General features: G+C 45.6%; 1 protein-coding gene across 1 annotated transcript in view; it reads left to right on the top strand.

The window, feature by feature from the left end:
• LOC121836687 overlaps positions 1-17086 on the top strand; it is a 193030-nt gene extending 175944 nt beyond the window's left edge. Inside the window, exons 4-5 of the mRNA XM_042291649.1 lie at positions 16354-16483; positions 16886-17086. Coding sequence (XP_042147583.1) covers positions 16354-16483; positions 16886-17086 — 331 coding nt within the window. The remainder of the gene's footprint in view (positions 1-16353; positions 16484-16885) is intronic.
• The last annotated feature ends 4518 nt before the right edge of the window (positions 17087-21604 follow it).

Below are 21604 nucleotides of genomic sequence, written 5' to 3'. Positions count from 1 at the left end.
TGAGAACCACTGCATTATAGAAGTGGTGGCATTGTCCCAAGTCGAGAGAACTCAAACAACGTGACATTTCGGATTATGATCTGACTGCGATAAATAGTTGGTTTGTTTTATTGTCAGCTATTAGCTTTTCACGACGACCTCGACGCACTGCTAAAATTCTTAGCAGAGAAATTATACCTGTAGCGTGGCACACACACGCACACGCACACACACACACACGCAAAATATATCAATGAGTTTAATAATATTACCATAAAAAACGATTTTGGTATGAAAAAAGTTAAGTGCGACGGGTCAAAGCGAGATATTTTTGAGAATGGCTGTTTTGAAAAAGGCCAGGGGAGAAGGGCGAAGCGAGTACGGGCCGAAATGAGGAGAGTTGGAATGCGAAAAACGAAACAGGATAGGGCCGAAACGAGAAGATCTTTTTGAGAATGGTTGTTTTGAGAAGGGCTAAGTAAGAAGGGCGAAACGAGAACGGACTCAAATGAGGAGGGTTTAAATGCGAAAGACGAAACGGGAAAGGGCCAAATGCGACAGGTTCAAGAGAGAAGATCTTTTTGAGAATGGTTGTTTTGAGAAGGGCCAAGTTAGAGGGGCGAAACGAGAATGGGCTCAAATGATAACCACCCCACCGCCAGACCGGCGAAACTTGCTTTCGACGAGTTGTGCCTTTTCGCGCAACACTGCGTTTTCGTAAAATTTTCTACGTGTTCCCAACAGCAAGTCTCAACGGTGCACTGAGCCTTAGAACACTTTTCGTCGAATAATGACGAACGGGTAGAAAACGTGTCTACAGCACGCTGCAAAACCGCAACAAAAGGCTAGCAAAACCGCAAATCGTATCCCAGGAAGGTTGCCGTCCGGTGGCTTCACTCGCGCTGCAGCGAAACAAGTAAGGAAGCGCGATCCAGCAATTGCCATTGAGATCAGTGGCAAGGCCCGTACCCGGAACGAGCCCTTCATGAATGCAGCCGTGAAGCCCGAGAACGGCCCGCGGGCCGGGCTGGCCCGTGGCCCGAAAGCTGGCCCGTACCAGTGCAGATCTCAACCTGCGACTCTGACAGCTCGCCGCTCCGTTATGACTGGGCGGACATCGCTAGCTCGGTGCGAGCGACAGAGTTAGCGCAGTTACACCCTTACTGCTGTGAAGGCAGTCGAATGGGACGTCCGGTGATGCCTTCGCGCTTCGGGATTTCGGAGGCCAGGGGTTGGCCGGCGAGCGCGCCGGCAGCACTGCAGCTTGTTTCTTTATGTGCTTCTCTCCGTTGCTGTTCAAATCTCGTTCATAAACTCTATTTCGACAAGAAAAACTGCAATAGCTTTTCGTATACTTTCTGCGGTATTACCTAGCGGTCTTAAAACAATGTCTCTCGACGACGTGTTCAAATAGTACCAAAGCTATCAGTGTCCGAAAAGCCCTACGCGTATTTCGCCAAAAACCGATTTCTTTAAAGAAGTCACAGGAATTCTTGCGGTGTGGTTCGGTTCCGCAAATGACAGCTTGTGCCGCATCGTGTTTAATCTTCACGAAGCCCTTTCATCTCGTTTTTGTGTTGGCGTGGTTGTTGTGCAGTGCCCGTGTCGCGACATATATCTCGCATTACATCTTTGAAGTTCGCTGTTTTTATGGTAAGTGCACTGTAACCTACTTGTTGGAAACGATCGACCGCTCTTCTACGGGTAGCCGAGAGAATAATTTCCCCAAAATTGTACCGGCGGTTGACTCCCATTATGTCTTTGAAATCGTGTGACAACTGGCGGTAGAGCAGTGACTTTCTTGTCTTCCCTGCATTTCAAGGAAACACGTTTTATACACAACGTTTCGTCGACACCAACATTTCACCGTCTATCGTTACGCGAATTGTAGGCTGTGGAAACATTTTGTCGTGTGTGTATCACTGGCCGGCCGACCCGTACACGCAGATTCCTGGCGACATTCTCCGACGGCTCATACAAAAAGTTTAACCCAACTGGCCCACCCTACATGCAATTTGCGGTGACTGTCCAGGGTGACTTGCTATAAAAAAAAAAGCTAATCATAGCTGTTTATAAAACATGCTGTCGAAAAAACACAGCGTCAATGAAACGATTTGTAAACGAAAAATCCTTTGATGAACTGATTGCCACCGCCAGTGAGAGGCGTGTATCGGTAGAATGACAGGGAAATTATTTTCCCAGCTGCCGGGAGAATAGACACTACAGCCTAGAATTACCCCAGTTCCTTTAGAGCGCAGCTCTTAGGTGCCCGTCTCCGGCTTGAGCGACGTCGGCGTAACCGCGCAATCCAGGATGGGAAAATTTCTTCGCTAAATTTAGTGAAAAAAGTCCTCCGCTAAATCTAGCGGAAAATTGTCCCCTCTAAATTTTGCGGAAAAGTTTCCCCGCTAAATTTAGCGGAAAATTTTCCCCGCTATATTTAGCGAAAAAGTTTCCCCGCCAAATTTGGCGAAACATTTCCCCACTAGATTCAACGGAAAAATTTCCGTGCTAAATTTAGCGAAAAAAAAACAAAAAAAACTCGCGCTTAATTTAGCGGAAGGAATTCACCGCTAGATTTAGCGGAATATTTTCCTTGCAAAATTTAGCGGCAAATCTTCCCCGGTGAATATAGCGAAAAACGTTCCTCGCTAAATTTAGTAGAAAAATTTCCCGCTAAATTTAGCGGAAACTTTTGCCCGTCATATTTAGCGGAAAGGTTTCCCCGCCAAATTTATCGGGAAAAAACCCCAACTTAATCTAGCGGAAAATCTAGTGGCATTTTTTCCGCTAAATGTAGCGGGAAATTTTCCCCTAAATGGGAGGCGAGCAGGAGAGGAGGAGGGACCTAGCGCCCTCTCGGTACCTTCCCCTCCTCCTCCTCAAGAGCTGCACTTTAATCCGGTGTTACAGGGAGTTGTATACGGCTTTCATTTTTTTGCTTTGGAATCTTCTCAGCCCTATGCAAGCTTAGTAGTACTTGTTCGCGTTTCATGGATCGGTTTCAAGTTTGTACATGTCTACAAAATAAACCGTATGTAAAAAAAAAAAAAAAAAAAAAAAAACTTCTGAGGTATTTTAAAACAATCTTTCGTGTCTGTTTTCCTGTCTATTAGCAAACAGTTTTGCTAGTTCATTTTCATAACGGGTTTCTTCCGTGTTTTAAATAGGTTAATTAAGTTCGGGGCGCCTTAAAGGGACCATGAAGGCAATTTAATTTTTTTTTTAAAAGAAGGTGTTTTCGGATGCATTGGGGTCCTGGCATGCCACACGATATGTTCTAGAACGTTGTGACTCTTATTTCTGTACCTGCAAATGAATTTCCGAAACCGAAACAAACATTCAGATTTTTTCCCTTTCTCGCCTCTGGAAAGAGAAGTAACGTCAGGGAGTACTGTCGGCATCGGTAGGATTTAGTGCACACTCAATGTGGTTCCCGTGGTTCGCTCTAGTGCACGACGGTCTGTGAAGAAAACCTGGAAGAAATGGACGACAACGCCGCGCTTTCCTCAGACGCGGGAACTTCATGTTTTTACCCAGACTCCGGCTGACGTGAAGGTGCTGCTCAAAGTCTTCTGGTCGGAAATGCAACAAACAGATCCTGACACCGCTGTCCACAGCTCTACGCAAGACGACGGCGCGCAACCAAATGTTGCGCATTACTGCATCGGTCGGCAGTTTATGCAAACTAACGTCGCCCGATCGACCGCACGTCTTTAGCCGACCTTTCGCGCAACCTACTACTGCACATAAACGCGGCATGATTGGTGAGACACCAGTTCGCACAGCGAACACGAGACGACGCACGAAACCAAAACCAGGAGTCCACCACCCCCGGCGCTCGTACCTCTTTTTCTTTTTTTTTTGTCCACGGTTGCTCGATGCTTGTTACGCTCCCGAGGTAGCAGTGCGGGATGCGTTCAACCAGTGACAAACGGAGGGATCGTTTCAGATTATGCTTTTATACACGGTATGAAACCTATTGATTCCCAACTACAACTTCAAAAGATTATCCAACGTTCAAATAAACTTTTTTCATCACATCTCACCACCGAAATCGAAACCAAGAGCGCGTCTATCGTTTGAACCAATCGCCAGACGAGGATCCCGTTGTCGTCACGCTTTGACGGCGCACTTTAGTTCACCTTTCTGCCGCCTCCTCGGTGGGGTCTCAGGCATCGTTCCCGGCGCTATTATTACCACGCCTGTTTGCTCGATTGGTGCAACACCCAAACTTCTGTTCGGGCTAGAACTTGGTCAACAGTATCTGAGACGTGCCTGACATCCATTTCAATCGTCGAATAAAACTTCGAAACTGCCGTCATGGTCCCTTTAAATAAGTTTAAGATATCCAACCTTCCAGACGGTACCCATTTAGGGCTAACGAATAATTTTTCTGAATATTCAAGGCGCACGTCCAAATGTATTGAACCATGGTTAAAAGCGCTAAAAAGACGTACACAATATAGTCGAGAAACACTGGCGCTCTTCTGTCTTCTATCTTTTGTACGTCGTTTTAGCGCTTTTGACCATGGTTCAATGCAGTCAACACCAACTAGCCCAACAACAAGTTCTTTTATAGCACGTTAAAATGTGTGCGCACGTGCCAGATTGACCGCGCGCCCGTATCAAACGGGTACCGTGAAATGGGTACCTTCTCAAAAGGATACCGCGTCACACGGGTACCGCGTCACACGGGTACCGCGTCACACGGGTACCGCGTCAAACGGGTACCGCACGTGACGGGTACCGTTTCAAATAGGCACCTGTATTCCATAATCACGTTTGATACAAACGAGTCGACAAGTTGGCTACCCGTGTAAATTTATTCTTTTTTTTTTCTAGGGCAGCGATTTTGTGTCGTCTTCCCGAGCTCCCCTTCCTGAAAGAGGTGGGTCGCGACCCGTCCGTCCGCGACCCGTCCGTGTTCTAAAATGCGACTCGTGATTGGAGTTTGGCTGGCCCCAGGGGACCTTTGGAACAGCCAGTGGCTTGGCGCAGTGATGGGGGAGCCAAGGTGTGGCTCCGGGAGGACCGTCGTGGCCGCTTGAAAGCTCAGGTGTCCATGGACCGCCATCTTGATGTGTCGCAACGGGCGCCTTAGAGTGAAACGACGCTCGCGCCGCTACTTCTTGAAGTGGCGCTGCCATTGTTCCGGGACCAAGCGGCCGCTGACTGGTGAAACAGTTCAGTCGTTCGCGCGATATCTACCGACTGCAGAGCTAGCTGAACGGCCAGATCCAAAGTTGGCACTTTGAATCGGATACACTCCTGAAGAATCTGGTCCTGGACACGCCTGGAGTCCAGGCCTTCTAGGAACACTTCGTATAGACGAGCTGTTCCTAGGAACACACGCTCAAAATGCACTCTGGTGCCGCAGGGAAGTCAAGAACTCTGTGACCGTTGCAACAAGCAACTGTACTCTCGTGCGCATCTTCTTGCGTTCTAGCGTTGGAGAACCAGAAAAATCTAAATGTTTCACGAACGCTTCCAGGAAGCACGTGTAGTATTGAATATCTCTGTGGCAAACTGTTGAATCAATTGTTGAGGGCGGAAAGGCTTTTCTTGTGATTTCAGATAAAGTTTCCGATAACTGGCAACCATGATTTTAAGCGACAATATGGCCAAGTGTCGTTACTCTGAAGCGTAGCTTATTCAGTGGCACTAGGACCATCGTGTTGACACGCGAGTATGGAGCATCATATACAAAGAACTTCATCGTCCCAAATAACTACACATACATCGGTCGAACTAGCCGCCTCGGTGGCTCCGAGGCCGGAGGGCTGGCCTACGGATCCCCATGTGGCGGGTTCGAATCCCGGCCGAGGTGCTCGCAATCTGACGGAGGTTTATTGCGGAGGAGGCGCCGTGTAACCGAGCTTTCGGTTGCACGTCAAAAGATCCCCGGGTGGTCCAAATTAATCCTCAGTCCTTCGCTGGGGCGTGCCAGATGCCCGTCGTTGGTTTGGCACGTAAAACCCCCAAATTTGATTTTTTGCGGTCGAACTGGACGCTGCCTGAATAACCGGATTTTAAGCACAGAAGAGCGGTTAACTCAATTTCAATCAATTTTGAAATGGGTACGTAAAACTTTATCGTAATTGTTTCCCAGATTGCACAGAAACGATTGTCCTTAGTAATAGAAAAGATAGTTATAAGAGGATAATTAAAGAAATAATTATGATTACGGGAACTGGAAATTGTATCAGTAAGCCTTCACTGGCTGTCGACAATAAGACACGGGCGTTTTTCCTTTCAAGCTCCTTTGTGCCATGTGGTAGTTGATTTTTTGTTTATTCTTATGGTCTTTGAACTATGAATCACGAGACACTTGCCTTTTTTGCCGTCTTGTTTCCTTGTGTCCTGTGGTGGTGGTTGTGTGCGCGCCATCTTCTTCCTTTTGTCCGTACAAAACACCGGCGGCTTACTCCTTCTGGTCCTCATATGCCCTGTGGCAGTTCGTTGTGGTGCTCGCCATCCCCTTTTTTGTTTTTTAATGAAATTATGCCAAACCGTAACTTCTAGCTGTGGCGATTTGCTCTTTAAAAATGTTGTGCGCACCGAACTTTTGAGACTGCTTCTGAAGGTGTGTTTGAGTGCTTGATTTTTTCACGATGTAGAGTCTGTTACTGATGAGGGAAGGAATTTCACGTGGTTAGTGCTGTGCAAAGAGAACACAAAAGTAGATTGTCGTGAAATATACCGATCTCAACCAGCGTTCGGCGCATACGTGACGCCGCCGTAACTTTAGTTTGCTGGAGACAGGCAGCAGAGCACGAGACGGTTCGTGCCGCCCACAATGGAAGAAATACATTTAGGTGGTGACTCTGGCCGCTCGTGCAACGGGGAGCGAGCGACCAGATCGTGTTCGGGGCTAGCCTCGAACCAGGAGTGTACTCTGTTTCACATCATGATGTACCGCAGGAAAGGCTAAAAGCGCAAGCTCCTTGCTCTGGGCCACATCTCGGCGGCACAAGCTCTTGTGACTTGAGAGCAGTTGCCAACGCTGTGAGCTCGCGCTTCTAGCCTTCGCTGCGGTACAACAAGGTGAAACGAAGTATAGTTAGTTCCGCGCCGCCGCGGGAGGCACTGAGGTGTGAGCACCGTGGGTATGAGGTCTCTCCTCGTCGGCCACAGTGTCGGGGGCGTAGCTTGCTCGCCTTTTTCGCGGTTTGGTGGTGGTGATGTGTGGCCAGTGGCTGGCCTGATGTTTTGCTTTGGTGCTGTGTCAATCACAGGTGCCACCATCGTGCACGAAGATGAGCCTTAACCCCAAGTAGAAGTTATGCTATAAGAATGGGAAAGACGTGCTTCGTTCCCAACTGCAATTCGGGGTTCTGGAACTGCGCAGAGCGAGTTTCCTTGTTTAAAACGTCATCGAATGACGCTCGCCTGGAGCAGTGGCGTCGTGCGATCCCGAGGGCCGATCGCAAGTTACAACCTAGTTTCCTGATCTCCTTGACCAAGTGAAGACCAAGCTTGACATTCTAATTTCTGTCGAAGACTGGGAATGCGAAAATGTCTGTACAGAAAAGGCTGAAGAAACCAAGGATGTGGACTGCATACTATATTATGTAACTGTAACTGGATTTTTGAGTGTGAAAATGAAAAAAAAGTTACACGCTACCCTGCATGCCGATCCGCTTTCAGCATCGACAAGAACACTTCTGTTGAAGCAGCACTGAGAAACGTGAAGAACAGAGCAGGCCTTACACACTCCAGCAAGAACCTTTTCCAGCTACTGAAGGAAGCGGAACAGATCATCGTGGAAAATAAGAGCCACCAGACTGTCTACTGGGACACAATACGACAGTGTTCTTGACACATGCACAATAACGTTTCCATGCGCTGAACACAAAGAAGAAACAATTGCCAGTATCTCCACTGCAACTTCAGCATGCGAATGCGACAACACTGTAAGCATATTACGATGAGTATGGACAGACAAACTCAAGAAAAGAAGAAATCAGCAATGAAGCGCTCGTCTTAGCTTAAGAGCATGGGCGAGAAACACAGGATGTTGGAGATGGCGTTCTTTGGTACTATTGTCACGAATGACAATTGATGAGGCAATAAGAACTAAAGAAACTAAACGTTTAATGGGGCGAACTTGTGCCCAAAAATAAAAGGAAAGAGAAAGATACCAACGGAGCGTCGCGGGCGTCCATGTCGGCGAAACCGCAGGATCGAACGCTGGGGCGAGACTGACCTTGGCTCGGCACGCGAACCCCTTATGTAAACGCGTGGGCTTCTGGAATGGTCGGCGTAGAAGGTTCGACGCGTAGAATATTCTAACCTCGAATTAGCCAACACTGTTCTCGAATTCACCAGAACATCACATTAGAGACAACAGAAATGCGTACCCGCGGCCAGGAGTCGAACCCTGGCTTTCTGCGTGGAAGGAGAGCGCGATAACCGTTAGGCCACGAGCGCGCTGCCTGCTTGGTCAGCTGCGCTCGCGGCAGTATGCAGTGAATTCAGCTTTTGTGTACATTTTAAAGCAAAAATATTTGTCAGGTATTGTTTTACCTGTAAGACGGGGTGACACCATACTGTGCGAGTATATATGAAAAGTGATTTATGTCCTATAATTGCTACTATTGTTTGACTTGCAGTCACTGCATCATCGTGTCAGTCAGTATGTCATCATACTGTGTAATAATTTTAGTCACTATGTCAACATAAATTAAATTTTTTATGCTCACAAGGTTTGTATGCTTTACAAAACAAGTTGAGATTCTATGTATAAACATTTTGTAATGCTATAACGCTTATACATATCTAAAGAATTATTTAAGTCCCACTAGGTAAGATTATTCGAATTTATTTTTCTAAATAAGAAGGCCGGAGCAGGGTGGATAAAAAAAACCGCATCTCCACGTGGTTAATGATTTGGATTGGGGCGAAGCTCTGGTAACACTGTACTCTGGTTAAGCTTGTCTGCGTAGACGCTGAGCCGCAGCATGCCGAGCCTTTCGTTCGTTTTCATCCATGTCACGCTGCGGCCAAATGCTCGCCATGCGTATATAACCACGTTCCATACCACATATTTTCTTTCTGACTTGGATGAAAATGAACGAAAGGCTCGACATGCTGCGGCTCACCGTCTACGCAGACAAGCACCACCTGGGCCGGTTTTCTCGAAGCGATGGTAAACCCATTTTGGAAAACCACGGTGCCTAGGAAGGAAAAAGTACCTAGGTACTGTGATAAACGGCTGGATATAGAACAACAATCATTATTTTTGATTGAGCAATAAGATGCGCCATCTATCGGTGAAACAAGCCGGTCAGTTTGTTTATCCTCTTTTTCCGCTGGTTGTCATTGATCTAGTATGGTATTTTAAGTCAAAATATAGTAATGTTGTACTTGAAGACCAATTTATTTGCTTCCGATGGTACGAAGAAATTTTAGCTACTATGCTAGAGTTTGTCGACGGATGTTCGAAAATGTAAGAAACATTTCCTTCAATATGTTTCGCCATAAACAACGCATAACTTTCCCGTGTGCCTTCCAGTCTGGAAACGCCGGTGCTGTAGTCTCGTTTTTTGTTTTGTTTTTGCGACGCATGTTTCTGCGATTCCTGCTGAGCCAACACCACCTAGACAGAAGGTTTCCGCATGGTTTCCTCTTCCTCTATGAAACGTCATCACAGTCGGATTGCGCTCGGTCGGCTATTGAACCCGAGCCCGACCTTCGACGCGCTGATTGGCCACGAGCCGCAGCCGAACACTGACGCAGCACTCGTGCCCAATCTCTCGCCTCGATCGATCTGACTATGATGACGCGTTTGGAGGCCTTCTGTCTAGGTGGTGTTGGCTGAGCTCAACTTTTTGACCTCTCTTCCGTTTGCCCAACCGATCCACCGGTGACGAGAAGCTAAGCTTCTCGTCACCGTTGAATTGCTGGCCACCGGGGATATGTAGAAACCTCGATGCTGTCGGCATTCTGTCGGCGCACTGTGAACAAAAAAACAGTACAATGTCTCAGCTCTTCACCCGGAACGAAGACTTTATTGAGGATAACCCCATTTCTCCGCAAAGTAATCGCTGCTCACGAATTGGCGTGCATAGTGTAACAAATTAAACGTGTTAGTATAAATATATAACAACACTCGTTCGCAAAACATTTTTTTGCTCACCATAAAGACATTTGCAAGGCTTATGTACCGTCATATGTCTTGGATCCCGGACTGCTGAAGAGTGATGCGTTCGCGGAATGCTGCCGTCGGTTAGTTTAGTAGTCCCTCTGAACTATCGCTTTGCTTGACGTGCTAATAGGTTGATGGTGCGTCATTATAACAGCCGAATCGAAAGGAATGTTCAGCAGAACCAAGCAGAACTATCAGCCCTCATTAAGCGACGCCGCGGACATTTTGCTTCTAGGTACTGCTCCTCCCTCGGCGCCCCTGCTCTCCCAGTCACGTGACCTAGAATTCCCATTTCTAGGGACAATAGTTAACTTTAAACCACGGTTCGCGTTCGAGAAAACGGGCCCAGAGCTTCGCCCCAATCAACCTCATTCACCACGTAAAGATGCGGTTTTTTTTTGTTGTTTTTTTGCCCTACACGAGCACGGGAGCACGTGTTCACGTGCTCGTGACCCGACAGCGGACGGACATACGGACATGGCTAGCCCCTAAGGAGCTTCGCCCCTAAAAATCACCCGACCTCCTATAAAGCCACGCAATGTCTGTAAACAATTTACAAAAGTGTTACCAAACATGCTGTTTGACAAAACAAGCGAGCACGACCCAGCTGTTTACTCTAAATTGCTCTAAAATATTGAAGGCCCGGTAGATTATGCCTGGAAGTTTTATATTTATACGAGTATTTTCGTCACGTTGAGTCATCATCGGAATGTTCTTGTTTAAAAACAACAAAAACCGCACGGGGGAAACGGGAATCATTGCCAGTGCGCCAACATAAATCCGTCATTTCATTACAAAGTATACACGAACCGTGTGAGGAATGGATAATTTCCGTCACTTGCTCTCTATACAAGCCTTCACAAGCCCCTTTAGAGTGCCTTCATACACACACGCGCTTTTGCTTGAGTGGTGACATCTCAGCCATTTTTCCTCCCAATCGTTTTTTTATGCATTTTGAAGTTCGCGCAATCCGGTGTCGCTCAGCTCGAGCGCGTAGCTTTGGCTAATAGATAGATGCCATTTTACCGCCCAAGTCACGCACCGAGTGCTCGAGAGCGTTACGCGCTGGCACATTCAGGGCAACAATGGATGTCTTCACCCTGAGACAGACAGACATCTAGGCACCCTAAGCCCCTTTACATTTGGGCGCCATCTATCCCCGTGCGAGTGAAGTACGCTCGGTGCGGCCAACATGATGTGGTCGCCGCGTGAGACAGAGAGTCATCACCTAAATGTATTTCTTCCACCGTGGTGCCGCCTCATGCTCTGCATGCGCAGAGCTCCAGCTAGGTTGTCGCACGTGCAGAAATACTAAAGTTCCCTCGATGCATTGTGGCAGCGGTGGCGTAACCAAACTCGATGGTGAGATTGATGTAGCAAATAATTTCTGTGCTGGTTTTGAGACGCTGTTGCCCTTTTCCTATCTGATCATTGCCTCTTTGTTTTTCATTATCAAATCAAACCTGTATTTTCCAGAAAACTGGAAGGATCGCCAGACAAAATACGCCTTCAGATGTATTAATACGGCAACACTGCCCACCAGGATGACCTCAGATACCGCTACTTGTCTCGACCTATGTATAACTAATTTAAACACTCATGAGGTATCTTCTGACATTTTTACGCACGACTTAAGTGACCATTTACCTATTTTCTGTTTTGCAACATTCCTTAAAAAAAGCAAACTCAACGTAGCGGTTACAGTTACAGGAAAATAGACGAAGATTCCTTGATAAAGTTTTGTGACCTAATCACTGCCATCGATTGGAACAGTGAGTATGTTGAACACGACCCAAATATCGCGTACGCCAGCTTTTCTAAAAAAACTTAAAATATGTTATGACGATGCCTTCGCACTTAAACTGATGAACAAAAGAAAGGGTAGATTGCGCAAACCTTGGATGACCAATGAGTTATGCGATCGGATTAAATAAAAAAATAAAAAAATACCATGATTTCTTTTTAAAAGCAGAGATCAAGATATTTTAGCAGCCTACAAAAAGTACAGAAATAAGCTAACAACTGATTTGAAAAATACAAAACAAGATTATTATCAGCGCCTATTTGTTCGCGTCCAGAATGAGCCCAGAAAAGTATGGGAAGCGGTAAATACCGTCACAAACAGTAGCAATCGCGCCACAGAAATACAATCTGTGTTTGTCGATGGCAAGCGTGTGAGCGGGTTAGACTTGTCTAACGCAATGAACGAGCATTTTGTAAAAGTTGGCGAGTGTACTGGAGTTACGCAAGCATATCACGACACACGTAGCACGACTTCCTTAACAAACTCGATAATGTTATCACCAGTCACCCCACAGGAAATGGAACTACTAATAACAAAAATAAAAAAAAACAATGTAGCTGCTGGCATCGACGACATTAAACCAGTTCCTATTAAATACGTTTCCGAAGATATTAGCAACGTCTTATTGCACATCATAAATTGCATGTTAGAAACGGGTACATTTCCTGAGCAACTTAAAATTGCTAAAGCTACACCTGTATACAAAGGGGGCGGAGAATACTTACAAACTTTTCGACCAATTTCTGTCTTGCCTATATTCTCTAAATTATTTTAGGGCGTTATACAAAGCAGAATAGACCAATTTCTATCTAAGTATCATGTGAATAACAAATCACAATATGGATTTCAGAAAGGTAAATCCACGGAGCAAGCACTCGTAGAGGCAACGGACAAAATAATATACAATACTGAGAATAAACTATATACGCTGGGAATTTTTTTAGACCTAAGTTAAGCGTTTGGCACTATACAACACGACATACTGTTCAGAAAACTACATACTTATGGAATACGTGGAACAGCTTCGGCTCTCATAAAAAATTATCTTAAAAATCGATTTGAATTTGTTAAAATGAATAACACTGTCTCAAGTACAATGGAAATCAAATGCGGAGTTCCACAAGGTTCGATCTTAGGTCCCTTTCTGTTTCTTCTATATATAAACGATATTACAGCAATCACGGGAACTCATGAGCTTATTACGTATGCGGATGACACCAGCGTATTTTTTGCAGATTCATCCAAAGCCCAGTTAGAACTATTGACAAATAGCTATCTTGCCGACCTAGCTACATGGCTTCAAGCAAACAAGCTAAATTTAAATACGAAAAAAAAAACGAAGTATATACTATTAGCACCTAAAAACAAACGCGATAGTACCAACTTAGTTATACATTTTAAAGACGAAATTATAGAACAAGTCCACGAAGAAACATTTTTGGGAGTTTGGTTTAATCAAGAGCTAAATTGGAACACACACGTGAAGAAATTAAGTTCCGAGCTTTTACGGTCGGTTAGATGTCTATATAAAATAGGGAACTTTATACCAACATGGCTAAAGAAAAACTTGTATTATTCGCTCTTTTACTCTAGGCTCTGTTATTGTCTTCTAGTGTGGGGCACGACATCGACCACAAACTATAACTCGTTCCTCACACTGCAGAAAAAAATGTTGCGCTTACTTGAAAATGATAAGGGTAACATACAAGACCTTCACACTGCACCACTTTATTAAAAAAAATGTGGCACTCTTAAGGTCCAATCAGATATATTATTTTAAATTATTACAACTGATTCACAGACAAAAGCTATATGTGACGGATTTAAGTGACGTAACGCATGCATACCCTCTTCGACACGCATATAGGCGGCCCCCTCAGACCCGTACAAGTTATGGAACACAAACAATGGAATATCAAGTCAGTAAAGCTCTGAATAACGTTAAAGACCACATAGATTTTAATAGCAACTTTAGTAAATTTTAAAAGGGATCTCAAGTCACTCATGGTGGGCAGTGATAACCCCTTATTATTTGATTTTGTATGTAATAACTAGTTGTTCTTCTTGTATATTCAAAAAAATGAATATAATGTTTATTACTAAGCGTTAACTTTGTAAAATGTGTGCTGCTGGAAAGCGCTGCTTTGGGGACAGAGACCTTCGTCAGGCTTCGAGCCTCCATTTCGGTTCATTCCGGAAAAAATAAATATTCAGTCATTCATTCATTCATTCAAAAAAGCTCTTAAATACAGCTTGACTGGGTCTGGGATTCCTTTACTTTGGCAGCAGCTTTGACACTGAAAAACATATGTTATATATATATAAGAAAAAAAAATCACAGCAAAAACATGCAATTCAAAATCCCACTACGCGAAACTACACACAGTACAAGCGGAGGTTTTTTTTGTTTGACGTGTATATGTTTATGTTGTTTGTGATATACTTGTTTAATAAGCATGGTACATTATAATGTTGTGACTGAAAGTTATAGTTTGTGTGAGATTGAGGAAGTACATATGTCTCTGTACTGCGTGTGTTAACATTACTTTCGTTCATTTCGAGTCCTGTCTGTCTATGCTGGAACGCAAACTAAATGATGTAGAAAACTGCATCGGGCACTGATTGGCTATTCTCTCGGGTCACGTGACATGACGTTGAAATGTCGTTTTTCCCAGGGTTGTAAAGTACCTAGGTACAAGTAACTGTAAATCGGTATCTAGGTACTTTTGTTGTAACTGAGGTACAAACCTAGGTACTCTCATTTTTCAGTATCTGTATCTGTATCTTAGCTACATTTTCCAGTAACTTGTAACTATGTGAAGTTACTTTTTACAGGTACTTTTCTATTCACTTCGTCAAAATCGCAGAAAATACAACATATAAGTGAAAATGAATTATAATTACAGTCGTAAAGCAATTTAAGACCACGTAGTGTTTCCACGCAATAAATCCAACTCAAATTTTGCACTTTACTAAACTTAAAAAGTTTGTGAAGAAACAAAACTGGGAGGTCTCTTAAGCCTCGCCTTCAAGAGTTGAACGTGATAGGGTTATCGGGCCCCGTTCGCATGGCCTTCTCAATCGCTTCTCATGCTCTTGAGTCACACAACGACCTAGTTCTTATGCTACAACACTCCCGGCGCGATCAAGGAGCTTTTGCCAGTTCTTTGATGCCATTTTACCCCGCAAGGTTTATTTATGTGTTTGCTCGGCACGCGCTAACAACACTCGATGCGACGATGCCTTTACCCTGACACAGACAGACATCGAGGCACTCTAATGATGGCAGGATCGCAGTGCCATTCCCAAGCCCTCCGTTGCTTAGTCGGTAGCATGTCTGGCTCGCAACCGAAGGATCGTGGGTGCGATCCTGCGTAAATTCTTCAAACTTTCTTTAAGGCAAATGAATTAGTTTATCAAGTGGGATGATTTGGAACATGCGGCGATCATTAATTCGTATGTCTTTAACCACCTTCATTCCACGCGTGACGTCGCGTTTCACATGAGCGTTGTGGGTTTGAAATTCCCGCGCGAAGTCATGTGACTGTGACGTCACGACTCTATCAACCATTCAGGAATTTCCTGTCACGCAACCGACGCCACCGACATCCGACGGATTTTCTGTGACACGAGCTCCTAAACGCGCTCGCGCTAAATATTCTCTTCCTTCCTAAGAACGAAAGAAAAAACGTGAAAGCTTGAAGACTTTCGCTCGTCGTTGCGTTGCGAAGGTTAGGTGCGTGTGCACTTGACTCTTCGATTCTGCATGCGGCCGACGTCTTCTGGGCCCGCCGATGGCTTCGGTGCCAGCGCTGGCGCTGAAGGGCAAGCCACGTCAACAAGCGAGTTTTAGCGGGACGTCGTAAACAGTGGACGCTGTGTCCTCGGTGAGCCAATTGGAGCGTGAGACTAAGGCACGTGAGGACTCAACTGCGATGTCGACATCTGTGCAGCGCCGTCACGTGCCTCGCTCCAGTGACCTTACTGGCTCCCCGGGCCCTTCTGTTTTGCCATTTGCCAGCTTCTACCGAGTTGGAGGCTGCTCCGGTGGCTGTTTCTCGCCGACTGGCTCCGGCCTGTCGGGGCTCTCGGGCGCCGCCACTTTTCGGGCCCGGGCGCCCGGGCAACTCGGGCTCTATGCTAAGCGTGCCGCTGTGGCGAAGAAGAGCAGAAGGAAAAAAAAAATACAGTGGTCTCTCGGAAACAACAACAACGAAGGCTACGTGACCACGTGGCTAAGTTACGTGCTGCCTTCTCTGGTCAAGTGTTGAGTCGGTTGAGTCAGCCCCATTGTCTTTGGTTGCCTGGTTGACTTGCGGACACAACTTACCTTCACCGTCATGTCTTCGATCATCAATGAGACGGAAATCGTCAGTAGCGTAAAAGAAGGCGAATCAGATGCACCATGGCCCTTTTATAGGGATCATTTTAAACTCGTGAAAACGAAAGAGAATGGGAACATTGATGTTAGGTGTCTGAAGGGCGCCCTGAAAATCAAGATCATCTCGGCGTCCGTCACTTGCACGTCTAATCTCAGAAAGCATTTGATGGTAAGTGGCCCATATTATATCAGCGAATGACGTTTTAGCGAATGACACTTTAGCGAATAGGAATCACATGAGCGAATGGACGTTTTCGCGAATGACGCTTTAGCGAATAGGTTGTTTGTAGCCTGTAGCCCGACCCACAACAATTATTTGTAAGCTGCCTTGTCATTGGTCAATTAGATATCGTCTTCATTTTAGTTTTACTGAAAGCAACCACTTTTTTCCTTTTTAATGCCCGCACGTCCGGAATTTTCCGCCGCTGTTGAACATCTTTGGCGTCTGGCAGAAATATCGTTTTCGGCTCAAGTGCTAATGCTGAAACCTAGTTGGACTAGTGTCCTGCGCCGCTGAGTTGTTCTGATACGGTGCAATAAGTATTAACTAGTCATGCTTTGCTTATTCCAGAGGCCTCACAAGGAAGCACTAAAGAGTGTCAACAAGAGCAAGAAGAATGTCGCCGGGGTAAAACGGAAAGCCGCGGTACCCAAGGAAAGACCCGAATGTAGCACAGGGCCTCCACAACATAGAATAGCAGCAGTCCAGCCATCAGTGGCAGACTGCATCAGGAGCTCGAAGTCCCCGTTCGGCCAGAGTACGAGTACTTAGATTATCTGCCCTTGATGTTTGTATACTTCTACTGCTGCATCAAGTTTTGACAACGAAACCTGCCAGTTTTGTTGTGCTTAATTATGTGAAATGAACATTTACATATCGAAGGTCTCCCAATACTATTTTCCGCACGTAATTATAGCTGTGACTCTGGATGTTGTAGTACCTTTGAGAAACTCCTCCTGGTTTTAGAAACCAGGAGGGAGTTTCTTCAGTCGTAGCCAGGGGTTTGCCCCCCCCCCCCCCCCTCAAATTGGTTTTGCTGGGACCTCCTTTCTCCCTTCCCCACCTATAGCATCTTGTCATAATCGCCCCCCCCCCCCCCCCCCCCCACCCCGCCCGCCCTCCCGCCCGCAACAAGATCCTTGCTACGTGCCGGAGTTCTTTAACAGAATTGAGTGTTGACAGACGGAAAGTTGTCTACAATACGTTCTAAGATAGATTCGTACTGCTACCGAAGAGCAGCCCCGCATTTATTGAATGAACTGATATTTGGTTTTCAGATGCATTAGACAAAATGGTTCAGGAACTGATTGTAAATGCCAACTTGCCGTTCTTCTTCGCGAAACAGAAGAGTTTCAGGTATCTGATGCAGTACGGCTTCCCTGGCCGTCACGTGATGAGTCGACCCAAGTTGATGAGCGAAATCAGTAAGGATGGGGCTGAGACGAAGGAAGCGATATACACAGAGTAGGATATCCTCGACAAAATAACCTGTACCACAACGGACAGCGGCTCCAATTTCATAAAGGCTTTCAGGTGAAAATGAAATCTTTGATATTTCTTACTAGAAAATTCGAACAATTTCGCCAGAATAGATGTTTATTTTTTATTTTATACAGCCATTTTGGGCGGCAGTATGAAGACTACACAGACACATCATCGGAGAGTGAGATAGAAGAGGAAATCTGTGCACCTGTTCCAATCTATAACGTCCTCGAAGCTCGTGACCAATCTGATGGGGTCTACTCAATTCCTCACCACCAGCGCTGTGTGTGCCATATGCTGAATCTGATCGCAACGAAGGCAAATAGGCAAACTCTTACAGCGGCAATCGGTTGATGTTACTTTTAATTCTGCAGGACGTGGAGAACGCTGAGTAATCGTCGCCGCAGCTGAAGAAGCAAATAAGGCAGACTTTCAGCAAGTGCTCGGCATTATGAAAGAAGCAAGCGAGGTCTAATGTGGTTCCTGACGCCATCTCTTCAAGCTGTGAAGGATATTTGCCCACGCCTGTACTCACGCGGTGGAACTCTACATACGATTGCCTCAAATCGCTTCAAGGAATGCTTGTTCACGGTGAGGGAAAGTTGAAGGAAATTTGTGAGAATTTTAAAATTCCGCGATTCACGAAGTCAGACATTGACTTTATTGATGAGTATGTTCAGGTGTTTGCACCTCTCGCACAAGCTCCAGCACGAAAACAGCATGTTTATGGCATATCTCCTGCCTACAGTGGCTTAAAAAAAAATGTCCGCGTTGCTGACGGAGAACTTGAGGTGCTGCCGCCCGGTGGTCGAGAGCTTAATCGCGGCGATCAATAAGAAGTTTGCAGGTATGGAGGAACAAAAACATTTTAGAATATATGCCGTATGTCATCCAAAATTTAAGGTTGCATGGATAGACAACGAAGTGGAAAGGAAGCGGGCCTGGGATTATCTAAAGAACGGACTTATGCGAACATCAACTATAGAAAAAGCGTCGTCAGGCGAACAAAGTGGTGAGGATGAAGAAGACTGTGAGCACTTCTTCGAAACATCGTCATCATCTGCTTCATGGAAGCAGGAGTGTGTACAGTACACCGAACTTGCTCCGACAAGAAGTCTGGACTGTCTCAAGCACATGCCGCGTCTGAAAAGCGTGTTCTTAAAATTCAACACAGGGCTTTCAAGCAGTGCGGCGGTGGAGCGCGTTTTTAGCTTAGGAGGAACAATTGCTACCAAACTGCGATCGAAGATGTCGGATGAACATTTCAAAGAAGTCCTGATTCTGAGGTCAAATCGAGCATTCAAGTGAAAAAGACAAAGTCTTCGAATGCTCTGGTGAGAGCGTTTTGCCTTATTTCTCGCATTGACACCAAAAAAGCACGTTTTTCAAACGTGTTTTTTAAACTTGTTTTTGTGTACATCCCGGTATACAAAGGATTTACTTCCAGTAATAATGTGACAAATTTCAGAAACATACTTGACGTGAAAATAAAAAGTACCTTTGAAGTAACTGTACCTGCACCTAGGTAAATTTTTAAGCTAGTAGCTAGATACGCACCTAGGTACATTTTCGTATGAGTAACTGTAACTGTACCTTAGGTACATTTTTTAAGTAACTTTTACAACCCTGGTTTTTCCCTATGCAGTTCGAGCTATGCTCGTAAAATGATGCAGTTGGCGGTGTCGTCAAAATGTCGTCACGATGCACTTTGATGATGCAGTTAACTGAGTGGTCGATGCGTAGCCAAAGATGAATCTGAATCGTAAAAAATGGCGACCCTAGCATATGCATCTCTACTGTTGGGTTCGCCAGCGGATCGAGTTTTTAGAGATCATCGGGATGCTTTCGAGACGAGCGATGCGAGGTTTGTGGTCGAATACCGGCTGACCAAAGGATGACTCGCTGGCTGTGTGACCAGCTTCGCGGAAAGCTCCAGCGTTGTCTTGAAGGGCCCCGTGTGCTGACGATCGAACAACAAGTCCTCGCAGCTCTACGCTTTTACGCCGCTGGTGGCTTCCAGGGAACCGTCGGGAGCGGCGAAAACATTGGTGTTCTCCAGTGTTCTGTGAGTCGCGTACTTGGTGATGTCACCAAAGCTATCATCAATTGCCTCGAATCGAAGTGGCTGTGTTTCCAACAAACTCAAGCAGAGAAGGCGCTCACAAAAAGGAAGTTCTTCGAACGATGCAAGTTCAGCGGCGTGATCGATAAATATTCTAAGTACTCTTGCACAATTCAACACGATTATGTTTTCATTTGAGTGCACCCCATATAAGCGATTTGGCTGAGCGAAAATCCAAGCAAGCAACGGTAACAGGCTTAAGTTGAGCTAGATCGTTCATACTTCAGGTAGAGAGAGAGGGACAGATATACTTTTTTAAAGCAACTATTTCAGGTAGGGCCAGCTGAACTAGAATAAACATACACATAAAGAAAAGACCATACACACCATGGAACTAACAAATGATTTTTTTTTCCTCCTCTTCTGCCACAAACCCAACTTGAGGAAAATATTCTCTTCTTCTTTTTTGCTTCTTACTTCACCGAACATTTAACCCCCGAAGGAACATTTTTTTCTTTCCCGTGCAGCACGAGAGAAGCTGCATTAACGCAGTCAAATATAGCCAAAAAGTAAAATTGGTCGTTAGTTGTTTATACAGCAGGAGGTTAGTCTGCCTGAACATGGCGACATTGTTACCCACTGTAGATAAGCAATTTAGCCAGTGCAGTACGACTGCTAGCCCGAGGTCTTTAACGTACATCATGCAGTAGTGATACACGACCGCACGCCGGTACGATGCTCATCCAGATCGAAACGGGCAGGGGCGGGGATTGAACCCAGGATCTCTGGGCTCTGCAGCGCGAGCTTTCGCTCCACGTACCCCGAGCTGGTGTGCGTGTGCGCTAGCCCACTCGGCGATTCTCTGAAATTCCCTGTAGGGAAAAAGAAACGATGTAGTTTCAACTCAATCGCCACTGTTCGTCGACGTCACCGGACACGTCACGGTGCAGCTCCCTTCCGATGTAGTTTGTCGGCGATGGAGATTAGGCTCCTCCCCCCAGTCACGATGCAGTTTCTCCACCGCTTTTTCCAGCATAGACAGACTGGGTCGCTAAACTCGTCAACAAAAATATTCTTTGTGTTATGACATAGTGGGGGGAGGAGCCGAAAGATTGCTGCGAAGTTTTCTTTTCTCACAAACCCGCAGATCCATCTGTCTTCGTGACGTTTTTCGTTGAGGGGGCGAAAAATCCCTACCCCTCCCTAGGCACCGAACCAGATCAGCACTAGGGAGCGCGCAGAGACGACCGTGGCTCATACGTGTGACGTCACAACAAAGATTATCAGCTGCGACCGTCATGTTTGATGTTCTCTAAAAAGCACGATGGAGGCTTGGGAATTGCATTTTAAAATCAACACCGTCGAAGTTGATAGTCTGATATCGTTCTTATTTCCGCCGATAAAGCAGAATTTACTAAAAAGCGTCCCTGCCGTTCTTTTGATTTATCTCGGCCTTTCGAATCTGGCCAAAGTGTAGCCCGACGTGGCTAGGTCACAACCAGCCGGCTATCGTTGTCCACTTATGGGCGAATTTCGCCTCCGGGCAGTTTTCCCTTCATCGGCGGGATAAACATTCGAAGATCAGTAAGTTTGGGATTAAGTATGTTTATCAACGAAAATAAGGAAATGAAAGTAATGTCAGGTTTTCAATATTGGCGGTGATGGTTCAAGAACGCAAGGATACTAAACTTGACATCGTTCATTTGAACACGCACCATCAAATTTGTCGTTCGCAACTGATAATC

The sequence above is a fragment of the Ixodes scapularis genome, unplaced genomic scaffold, assembly GCF_016920785.2.
Source record: "Ixodes scapularis isolate PalLabHiFi unplaced genomic scaffold, ASM1692078v2 PGA_scaffold2__306_contigs__length_199485367, whole genome shotgun sequence".
Lineage (NCBI taxonomy): Eukaryota > Metazoa > Arthropoda > Arachnida > Ixodida > Ixodidae > Ixodes > Ixodes scapularis.
Note: the sequence above shows the minus strand (reverse complement) of the source record. Positions and strands in the feature narration are given on the sequence as shown.